At 41.0% G+C, this 11,875-nt stretch overlaps 1 protein-coding gene across 1 annotated transcript; it reads left to right on the forward strand.

Annotated features, from left to right (window-relative positions):
• The first annotated feature begins 290 nt into the window (after window positions 1-290).
• On the forward strand, window positions 291-4,687 carry LOC136507834 (glutathione synthetase, chloroplastic-like). The gene is made up of 12 exons (XM_066502436.1): window positions 291-632; window positions 906-1,075; window positions 1,344-1,419; window positions 1,667-1,793; window positions 1,873-1,889; window positions 2,477-2,520; window positions 2,661-2,730; window positions 3,044-3,165; window positions 3,337-3,476; window positions 3,544-3,736; window positions 3,823-3,949; window positions 4,412-4,687. The coding sequence occupies exons 1-12, from the start codon at window positions 519-521 to the stop codon at window positions 4,412-4,414; spliced, it is 1,203 nt and encodes a 400-aa protein (XP_066358533.1). The 5' UTR covers window positions 291-518; the 3' UTR covers window positions 4,415-4,687.
• Window positions 4,688-11,875: the final 7,188 nt, after the last annotated feature.

Consider the following 11,875-nt stretch of genomic DNA (forward strand, 5'->3'; position numbering starts at 1 on the left):
TCGTCATCGTCATCGGCATCATCATGACATCTTCCTCCTACATGGGTGCGGGGATATGTCCGTCGTTCGGTGGATCATCGGGAACTACAAGAACGAAACAATGTCTCATTGCCAACAATTGCAAGAAGATGCACAAATTAAAATAAATTTTGAAATCAATTACTCACATAAGCGACGATTCAAATCCCTGTAGAAAAAAAAATCCCTGTAGAAAAAGGCCTGCTCCCTCACATCCTCGGCCTCCCTATGGTCATTTTGTCGTTAGAAGCTCATCAACTCAGTTGTCGAGTATCCTGTTACGTGTCTTCGACGATAGCATCTCTACCCCGTACTTCGTCCTCACTTCTATCTGCTTCTCCTACCGCATTCAATGCTTCCTGTTTTTTTCGAGAGACGAATGTATCTTCGGGCTCTCTGGTAAAGTCTTCGTGACCAGGGAAGTCCTCCCAAGTGCATGTCCTCCCTTCACCTCTGCGCTTCACCTAATTGATTGATTGATTCCACTGCGGCTACCTGCGATGAGTGCCGCCGTGCCGCCGGCGATGGACCCCACGGCGGCGGGGGAGATGGTGCGGGAGGACGCCGCGTGGTGCGCGCTGCACGGCCTCGTCGTCGGGGACCGCGCCGACCCGGTGAGCCTGAGCTGCTGCTTCTTTGCTTCCCTAGATAGAAATTTCTAAGTACCGATTCACCTTGCTACTTATCTTGAGCGAAATTTTTATGCACCAACATGGTGGCCTTAGAAATTGCTGTTCGTCCCTTTCAAAAAAAAAGGAAAGAAATTGCTGTTCGATCGGTAGTACTACGAAACATTGTGGTAAGGTTAGATAGAACTGAATGCAACCACCAAACTATTTTCCCGGGTCCAGACCCCTGAAAAAAGCATCTTGATTGAACCCCTGCAGAGATCAGCAACAGTCCCTGGTGTTGGTTTGGTTCATGCTCCATTCTCCCTGCTCCCAGCACATCTTTCAGAGTCATTTTGGAGGCAGGCGTGCGAGCTCGCTCCCATTTTTAACGAGCTTGTGGACCGGGTTAGCATGGATGGGAATTTCTTGCAGGATGCTTTGTCCAAGTAAGTTTTACTGCCTCCCCAATATTGATGTCTATTAAAATTATCATTCAGAGCTGTTTACCGCTTGAATTCATATAAGCTGTGCATTACCAGAGTGCCCTGTATGCTCTCATTGATCAGATTGTTGAAAAGTTAAATAATCTGTCTAATATTTGAAAAAACAAACTGTTCAGTTTCAAGTAAATAAAATGACCATCCATGTCAGAGATTCAAAATTTGTAAAGAACTGTTGGACTGATGAGATTGGTTGATCATGTTATAATTTCAGAACAAGGCAAGTTGATGATTTCACATCTAGGCTCTTAGAAATTCACAGGAAAATAATGGAAATAAATAAGGAAGAGGTAATTTGCTCTGCTTTACTCTCTTCTTTTTTTTGCAAGGAAAATTTTACTAACTGAGTTTATTTATGAACCTCGCTATTATTAAGCACAACATATCTCTAAATTCATGGTGTTAACTTCTTAACCTGAATATTAACTATTAGTACGCATTGCCTCAAAGAACTTTTCTCCATCATCTTTTTGGGGTTGGGGAGGGCGGTAACGTATTTTGTATGGAAGTATTGAACAGTGATCCAATATTTACCAGAATATTCGCTTAGGGTTGCACCGATCAGATTATATGCTGGATTCAGAAACAAGTTCTCTTCTTCAAATAGAGCTCAACACCATTTCAGCATCATTTCCTGGGCTTGGTTCCTTAGTGATCTTCACAGGTAACACCCAGCCATTCATTTCTATGATTGTTATCTTTTCCATTATTTTCTCAGTGCTGTAATTATGATGATTGTTCAGCCAGAAGAGAGAAATATGTATGATCAATACTGACTTTCGACACATTTGCAAGACTCATATCCTTTTATGTTCTGCCTTCATGTTTTCCTAATGATCAAATCTGTAATTCCTTGTGTTGCCTTCATGCTTAGTGATTAACTGTTATTTGGTTTGACTTTTATCTGTTGTCTTTTTTAACCCATGTAACTGCTATACCTTTTTTTAGTTTCCCATCCTTGAGTTAGTCTTGTCATTGCCTTTCATACCTATAAGTTTCTTCCAAGTTTTGGTGCTAAGATTGTTTATTATTTTGGGATCAATTTCAAGTGTTTGAAGGGCGGACCTGGTGCAAGCGGTAGAGTCTTACCGCCTGTGACCGGAAGGTCTCGGGTTCGAGTCGCGGTCTCCTCGCATTGCATAGGCGAGGGTAAGGCTTGCCACTGACACCCTTCCCCAGACCCCGCACAGAGCGGGAGCTCTCTACACTGGGTACGCCCCTTATCAATTTCAAGTGTTTGTTAACTATTTGTTCCTGAGCAATATGAAAAATCATAAGATCAAACTTGTGTTCCCTTGATAGTTTATTACACATGGCATAACAACTATAAGGAAAACCTTATCGCAGGTGGAAGCTGAAGGCCAGGTTCTCCCAGATGGAACTCTTCTTGTGTACGAATCCTGATTGATTACTGATTTATGCTTAGCATTTTAGCATCATCTTAACCTTTCAGTGTGCTGGGTTTATGCTTAGCATTTGAGAAGCATCTTAATCTTTCACTATGCTTATTAATATTTATTTTTAAATGCAGAGGTGGCCAGAAAGTTGCTGTTGTGTACTATAGAGCTGGCAATACACCAAATGATTATCCCTCAGAAGCAGTATGAATACACCTTTTGCCTTTTGTTAAGAGTCTTTTGTGTTTCCAGTTATGAAAACTAACTGCCCAAAAATAAAATTCTTTCAGACTTTTCAGTCTTATCCTTAATATATTTGGGTTTCTGTATTTCCCTGTTACACAGTGAACTTCATTTTCTGTCTTGCAAATAAAGTCAAAATACTTTGATTTGTATTGTTAGGTATATATCAGGCCCATCCATTCTAGGCCCATATTGGAGACGTAGTGACATACTGGTTGCTTTTGTTGATGATAATATGCTTAAATTGCCATTATGAGCTTCATTTATGTTCTAGGAATGGAGTGCAAGACTTATGATGGAACAATCATCTGCTGTAAAGTGTCCTTCAATATCGTATCATTTAGTGGGAACCAAAAAGATTCAACAAGAACTAGCAAAGCCTAGTGTGCTTGAAAGGTGATCATTTTTTTAGTGACAAAACGTAGTACTTCTTGAACATTTGTGTCGTGCATATTTTGTTCCAGCATTTCTCAATTTCTAACATATAATTATTGGGTCATTATTAGTCTTTGGTGTAATATTTAAAACTTCACCTTTTTCTTACTGTCATTTGTTCTGTCCATATAGGTTCCTTGAGAGTAAGGAGGAAATTGACAAGGTTCGCAAATGTTTTGCTGGGCTATGGAGTTTGGAAGATGAAGAGATTATAAAAACTACAGTGGAAAAACCTGAGTTGTTCGTGTTGAAGCCTCAACGTGAAGGCAGAGGTTCGTATTTCCATTGACATATGCATATCATTGCTTACTGTTTCTTGAATATGCAATTTGTGGACAGGAAACAACATCTACGGTCTTGATTTGAGGGAAACACTTGTCAGACTCCAGAAGGAAGGAGGGGATGCACTTGCTGCCTACATACTGATGCAAAGAATCTTTCCAAAAGCTTCTCTTGCTTATCTGGTTCGTGGTGGTGTTTGCCACGAGGGTCTTGCAATTTCTGAGCTTGGAATATATGGAGCTTATCTGCGGTATAGTAACTTCGGAAATAAACACAATAGTCAATAGTGCTGGTTTTTTCTGATGAAGAGTACTACACTACTCAATTTCTGATCAGGTACAAAGATAAAGTGGTCATCAATGAACAATGTGGTTACTTGATGCGAACGAAAGTTTCTTCATCAGATGAAGGTGGAGTAGCTGCAGGGTTTGCTGTTTTGGATAGCTTATACCTGACTGGCAAGGTGATGTTCAATGGATCGACCTTTTTTACCCATTATTTTTTGTCTTGCTGGATAAACAATTTCTAAACAATATATCTTGTTTTACGTGTTTAGACAATTTTAAGCAGTAAAAAAAAATTCGCTCTTATTAGTACTGTTTGAAAACCCTGGATGATTTTTTTTTTCCCGTGTGGCCAGGTCAAAACAAATGAGATTTCAGAAAGGCTATTTCACCCAAATTACATTCTGTGTTTTGTTTACCAGATGCTTAATATGTATTTTACTCGAACTGTCTTCCTGACATGTAATCAGCAAAAGAGTTTTCCTGTTAGGAATTAGATCTGAAATGCTGGAATCCTCTACTTGGTTTACCTTTGGCACAACTTAAGTGTCTCAAGTTAACCTGCAAATGTCTACTTTGCCCTTTTCATTATCCTGTTATCAATGGGAAAAAAGTCATGCTCATTTGCTTGCTTCGTGCAGTGAGATGAGATAACAAAAGGAGCGTCAGCTACAGCTTTCAGTGGCGACATACACCGACAATGGATCATCATGTTCTTCATTTAGATTGACAGAGAATAACTGAATAAGCTGCTGCAGACTAGTGCCATTTCTGTGACACCACGTCACATTGTTTGATGAATTCCTTCTATCTGTCCTTGCCAAGGAAGAGAATAGACATATTAGTATGTGTAGATTAAATGTGCATGAAATCCATGGAAATAATGAAGGATAAACCACGTGCCCATAGCTGTGAGATATGTCGGCGGTGCCGTTTCTTGTTCCTGATCACCTTGACAGCAACGGGAAATCCTGTGTTTCTGTTGAGGACACGTGGTGTGCACCATCAGTGTGAATTTAACCATTGTTAAAGGCAGCACAAGAGCATTGAGCTGGAAGAGCATAGCGGAAGAAATCTGCAGCTCATTCCTTCCGGTACTCTAATGCCAGAGCAGGGAGAGAGATCCTAATATAAACTTTACTAAAGATTGCAAACTCGGTCGGCTGGTTCTCCCGTCGTGTGTTCGAGCGCTGCTCGGCACATGATTCCCACCGGGGGTTTTCACGTATGCCCGTGTGAGTGAGTCACCTGGCGTTGGCCTATTGGGTATGTGGCCCTGCCCCTTTTTAAGAGCAAGGGCAATGTTTAACCATAACCAAACCTAATAAAGTTTCATAATGGCTATGTTGTAGGACCTAGTTATTACTGCACATGAGAGGGAGAGAAGAGAGAAATAGTTTTTTTTTATTTCTTATGGTTAAACCATTATCTTAGGGTGTTCCAACAAGCTATCGAATAGCTAGCAAACAACACATTTTTTATTATTTGGAAGAATAAGAGTAGAAGAAACAAACTCAACTGAGGCGCTACACTCCGCATGTCTCCAAAGAAAACCTGTGTTTGTATCTCTCTTCTATTCATGTTGCATATTTTGGTATTCTCTTTTTTTATTTGATCTCATGTCCTGGTCAGCTAGCGACCCAGCCTGTTCGGTTGACTGGTTCGTATCGTTGCTGGTTCGTAAAGAAGTACTGCTGGCTGGTTTATGTGAAAGAAAAATACTGTTTTGACTGAAAATTTACGATCGTTTACGACAAGCCACAGCCAAACGAGCTGTTGGTCGAGCCGTAACGCCCTTATGATGTACCTTAGGGTATCTTTTCTCAAGGTGTAGCTTCATTGTTGCCTAGAAAAATGCTGCATTTATTGCTCAAGTGTACCTTTTTAAGCATATTGTGGGTGCCCTAAGACAACGATCAGTCTCTTGTTGCTCTTCAACCGACTCAGGCTTATCCTAGCCCTTCTGTGTGGAGGTTGAGTCTTATATAAATCATGTATATACGGGAGTGAACAAAAACTTTGTTGAGGCAGCCTGAGTTAGGTGAGTGAGACGGATGCAGGATGCAGCTCTTGTGTTTATTTAGGGGGTGTTTGGTTCCATGGACTAAATTTTAGTCCATGTCACATCGAACGTTCAGATGCTATTTAGGAGAATTAAATATAAGTTAATTATAAAACTAATTACATAGATGGGAGACTAATTTACGAGACGAATGTATTAAGCCTAATTTAAATCCGCCATTAGCATATATTTACTGTAGCACCCACATTGTAAATCATGGACTAATTAGGCTTAAAAAATTCGTCTCGCAAATTAGCCACAATCTGTGCAATTAGTTATTTTTTTCGTCTATATTTAATACTTCATGCATGTGTCAAACATTCGATGGGACAGGGACTAAAATTTTCCTGTAGTAACCAAACACCCCCTTACTCTCTCTCTCTATGTGTGTGTGTGAGGGAGACCACCGTAAGCACAAGTTACGAAGAAGTGTTCTTACATTTGTCTCATTCTATAGTTTCGAATGATCGCAAACTAGGTAGTGTTCTAGGTGCATTTGCAAATGTAACAAGGTAGGTCTATCGTTTACACCACTTCACGTCACCGAAAAAAGAACCTAATTTTTGGTACCAGCAGTGTGCATTATGCGGCCTACTATGCTATACTAAGTTATTTGATGATGCATCATAAAAGTTGCACCAATCTATTCCGCACTGAAAGATCATTGTTTGGTTTTGGTAATTGAGTGACAACCTAGGTGGACTAATATATGTTTATGATAAATACATAGAAGATTAGTCCATAGGTGAACATGTGACGAAGGAGCTCATATTGCATGAGACATGACATGGAGTCATGTGACTAAGGTGGAGAAGATCGAGACAAGACTTGGATTGATGGACCGGTTGCAAGTGTGAAGGACAAGTTGAGTGATGACTTGGCGTCGATGGACCGAAGCAACGATGAAGAGCAAGTGAAGTCAAGATCGATGAACCAATGCGGTCACGTGATGATATGAAGTGGATCATATCATTTGGTGATATGGTTGGTGCATATATTGCATCAACATCGGAGAAGATTGAATGGAATGCAGAAGGCAAATGTATAATCTAGGGCATTTTATTTCGCCGATCATAGGTGCGTAGAGAAGTTTATGACCAGATTTAGGATAGATAGTCGCACTATCAAGAGGAGCAAACTTGTTTGCATATCGGTCATCTAGTGTCACTCGAATGTCACTCGAGTGATCTAACTTTGCATCAGTTCTAGGATCGAGTGGCGTGGCAAGTTAACTAATTAACCCTTAAAAAATGTTTGAAAAAAATGCTAACATACGTGCACTATGGTGAGACACTTTGTCGTTAGCAATTTAGAATCAAAGGTGGCGTAGTTGAGTTAGTAGAAAAAGAAAAGGAGGAATAAGATGGAGACCGACCCTGCACTTGTTAGGATCAGACCCTGGAAGGGGTGGGTCCGATCGCAGGTCTCGATCTCAGGTGCGCGGGTGTCCCTGGCGGCCTCGGACCCGGGAAACCATGGCGTCGGACTCTGGGCTCTCGAGTCCGGTCCTCTGTGTAGCGATGCTTCGGCCTAGCGGGCGCGCTTGGCGCCTTCAGACTCAGTTGCGTCGAGGGTCCGACGTTGTGCCTGGCGGGTCCACCCTTGGTGATCTGTAGCACCCGGTTTTAAGGACAAAACTAGATACACACCATATGTGAGCCCAGGAAGTCAAATCTCACATATAGCTACAAATAAGGGTAATATCAAAAGTCAATGCTTAAATACATAGCGTATTAGTATAAAGAATATAACCTCAGAGTATAGACAGCGGAAAGACAACTCCGATCTTTAGGCGAAGACTCCAGTTCCACAGGGATAACTAACTGGTTGATCACAAGCTTAATTCTTCCAAACTCTAGCAATCTGGTACCCATCCAGGATTTTCATCCAAAGATTTAAAAAGTAAAGCAAGCGTAAGTATATGTCGTACTCAACAAATATAACATGGGGTTCATGAGGCTCAAAAGGCTGACACTGGTTCAACTGCGATTAGCTTTTAATGAGTCATGATTTTAGCAATTGAGTAGCAACAAGTTCTTCACAAGCCCATAAATATATGATCAGGTAAACATGAATAATGAATAGTATAAACAGTAATTATTAGTGAGCATCTTTATCATCAGCATCATCAGTGTTCATCATCTATTCCGTAAGGGTTCCAAGGCCGCTCGTGACCATGAGCACGGCTGATATACCAGTTTTACACTCTACAGAGGTTGTACACTTTCACTGTGAGTCGTGATTTAGCTTTTCGCCCGAGGTGATCAGCCTCTTGACCCACTACCAAAGAAGGTCGGCAGGGTTCACTATGAAGCCTTTCAAAGATTCATCTAATAAGTTAGGGCCATTAGATTCACTCGGTAAACAGATATAGGAACCCCCCTGTCGAATGGTACAATGACACGCAGCCTATACACATAAGAGTAGAGGCTGTCCTATATCCGATTCGTCAAGCCATTCTTACACCAATAAAGGTAACCTCTAACAAGCTAGAAAAGGTCCTTATACTGAGCAAAAGCCAGAGCCATGTAGCCCTCACAGCTGTACTGTAAGTCCCGGATGATCACTTACAGATAAGTCCTTAGGGAGAGGAATCTAGAGCACTATAAAAACAGCCCAATGCTCTAGCCCCCTTGTTCCATGTTGCTAAAAAGCATCTTTTAATATTTATTGCATATACCATTAGTCAAGTTACAAGATCATGGTTGTCGTTGAGCACTAGCAAAGCTACCCAATACAATAACCCAAAGGTATCAAGGTACAAGTACAAAGTACTAGGAAATCCTTAGTGGTAGTCAAGGTAGACACATGCAGTATGAATTAAATGATTAAAGGTGTATAGGACAACAAGAAAGATCCCATGCTATACTTGCCTTAAAACACCGATCCTTCGGTAAGCTTTAATCTTCAACGTTCTTCTTCTTCTTCTTGATCACCACGTATATCTCACTGACTGGACAAGGTAATAAAGCACCACACAAGCACCCATGCAATCATACATGAGGCAAACAATAGATCTAAATTAGAACAGTACACCAAACATAAATCAAGATGAAAAGTTTGTAAAATGAATCTACGTCTCACTACGAACACACAGACATGGAAAGCACGCTAATCGGAGCTACGGTTGAAAAGATATAACTACCGAAAGATTTACTTTATACGCGGAAAAGAAAACTATAGGCTTCATTTATTTAACTATATAAAATCTTATATAAATTGGATTAAATCAAATTTAGATTTGAATTATAAAACTAAAGTAAAACAAATCATATTTTATTTATAAAACCCAGTTGCATAATTATTAATCAAGATATGATTTAAACCATGAAATTTCAGAAATAGTAATATGGTAACCACTGTTACTAATGCATAGATCTCGTCGCTATGAATCTAACGCAACTTGATTGGGCTAAAACGGAGTTAAAACGCAGAAGATATGAAATAAACAAGATTTCCTTTATTAAAACATTAGATTAAATCTAACCTCCAATTTTAAAAGTTGAAAACATATTTAATAGAAGTACGAACATGTAGACAACACAAATACGAACCTAACGCAAGTTGAACGGGTCAAATCGGAGTTAAAACAGAAAAGTTATGGCCCAAACAAAATCAGTGGCAAATATGTAAATAAGTGAAAGCGTATTTTGGATCTAAACCAAAGATACTACGCTTTCAAAACAAGAAAACGAAGTCGAGGAAAGGCGCTAGGGTCTGCGGGTTCAAAATCAGAAAAGTAAAGGGGCTCTTTAGCAAAACCTCATGCGAAACGGTACCTTCTAATCAGAGCCACAGATCTCAAGATGGACGGCCGAAAACAAAAACAAGGGAGAGAGGGAGAGCTGGCCGCCGGAACAGTGGCCGATGGCGCCGATTCAACCGGCGTGGAGGATTTCTCGCTGGAGATTTTGGGGAAAACTGCGAGGGGCTCAATTGGACTCAGGGTTTGACACAGGGAGCAAGATTGGGAGGCGCCAAACTCAATTTGGCCATCTACAGAAGCTATGGGCGAGCGGAGCAAGCTAGCAGCATGCCATGGCGGCGGCAGAGCGACGACGTAGTGTTGCAAGGTGACTCAGAGTGAGGGAGAGGGCGTGAAGGGGTTATGCGGGTTCAAGATGTTCACGCGAAGCTTTGTGAGATTCTTACCGTGGCTGATTACCAACAAAAATGGCACGACGACTCTGGCTTCTTCACGGCGGAGCTTGGACGGCGGAGCTGGAGCACGGGAAGGTGTGGCAGCTGTGCTATGGCTCGGTGGGGGATGAAAGGGGCGCAGAGGACCGCTATTTATGGGACGGCCTTCGTAGAGCGCAAGGCAACAACGCGGGCACGGATTTCTCTAGCGGCGGGACTCTCTGCGGCGGCAATGGAGAATCCGGCGTCGTGACGAGGTAGGAGACCGACCTGACGAGTGGGGCTGGCCTGTCGGTGAACCAAGGGAGAGAGAGAGGGGCACTCGGCTTGGCTTCGGCCAAGGGTGGCGTGTTGGGCCTGCGAAAACAGAGGGGAGAGGGAGAGACCGAGTTGGGCTCGCGCGGGAGGGATCACTTGGGCCGGCTCGGCCCACGCGGGATAGAGAGGGAGATGAGAGGGTAGGCCAAGGCAGGCCGGCCACTGGGCTGCACAGGGAGCAAGAGAAGCAGGCCTTCGGGCCTAAATAGAGAAATGAGAATTTTAATTCCTTAGCAAATTTTGTTCTATTTTGTTTTCAAAGCCAATTCAAATATGACCAAAGTCAAATTCAAATGAGGTTTTAAATATACTTTTTCAGCTCAAGTAAAAATAAGGAATTTTAGTAAGTGTTCCCAAAAATTATTTTTACAACTTTTTTAAATTCTTTTATTTTTTCTAATTCTCTTTTTCCTTCTTTTCTTTTTACTTCAATGCCATTTCTATTTTTTTTCAAAAGCATTTTGAATGTTTTCAATTTGAATCAAATCCACACAATTCAAAGAAACAAATGCATCGGCATGTATGCACAAACATGTTGTTAAACCTTATGATGAATTTTAATTTAATAAAAAAAATTATTTCCCTATATTTCATGAGCACAAAAATACAGAATTAAATTATTTCATACCTATTTTCAAAAGTGCAAATTTTAGGATGTTACAATTCTACCCCTCTTAAGATGAATCTCGTCCTCGAGATTCAGATGACGTTGACTAGGAGATAAGAATACTCTGCCTTTGAATTCTTCTTTACTTCCTCGTGCAGTTCCATTGTCTTGATAAGAATTCCATCTTAACTTGCATACCTGTAACTAATTCTAAGATTTTTGACAAATGCTCCAAACAACACTCTGGTATCTCCAATCACTAGGCCATCTTTCCTTTTTAGTCTGTAATATCAATTCTCTTTCTTAGTATATTCACCTTCCAATGAAGCCTGACGAATCTCTTGGTTAGAAGGATATTCTACTACTAACCTTCAAAACATTAATGGTTCCGGTCAAGTTGCTCAAACTTGGAATATAATTCTTAGTCCTTGGTGTCACCCGAACCTTCTTAGCTCAACTCTCCGTTGCTAAGGGCATCAGCCATGACTTTTGCTTTTCCAAGTCATAATCAATTTCATTCCAACGAGGATAACACAAGCTCAAGACCAACTTAATAAAGATGTCCTGTAGGTTCTTGTGATCCTTCTATATGTCACTTTTACTTTCAAGAAGATAGTACTTCCATGCTTCACAATGGGTAACTCTAGACAACACTTTAGGTAATTCAACTCACACATCCCTAGGCGACTTAATGATCAAGCCACTACTTTTTTCTCGTATAAGGACACATTCCAAACCCTAACAAGGTGCATCATTGTAGATATGAAGCTCTTGTCCGGATCTGGCAAGGCTAATACTTAGGTTTTACTCCACCTCTTCTTGGATTCCTTCAAACACTTAACTGAGGTCTTAAAAACTTCTCCAGTAGCTCTATCAATATCTTGATGATCTTAGTTAACCTTCCTTGAACCTTTAATCAAAACTCATTGAAACTCTAAGTTTCTCCCACGTCTTTGGGTACCACCACGCTTCCGCTGC

The sequence above is a fragment of the Miscanthus floridulus genome, chromosome 15 (assembly GCF_019320115.1).
Source record: "Miscanthus floridulus cultivar M001 chromosome 15, ASM1932011v1, whole genome shotgun sequence".
Taxonomy (NCBI): domain Eukaryota; kingdom Viridiplantae; phylum Streptophyta; class Magnoliopsida; order Poales; family Poaceae; genus Miscanthus; species Miscanthus floridulus.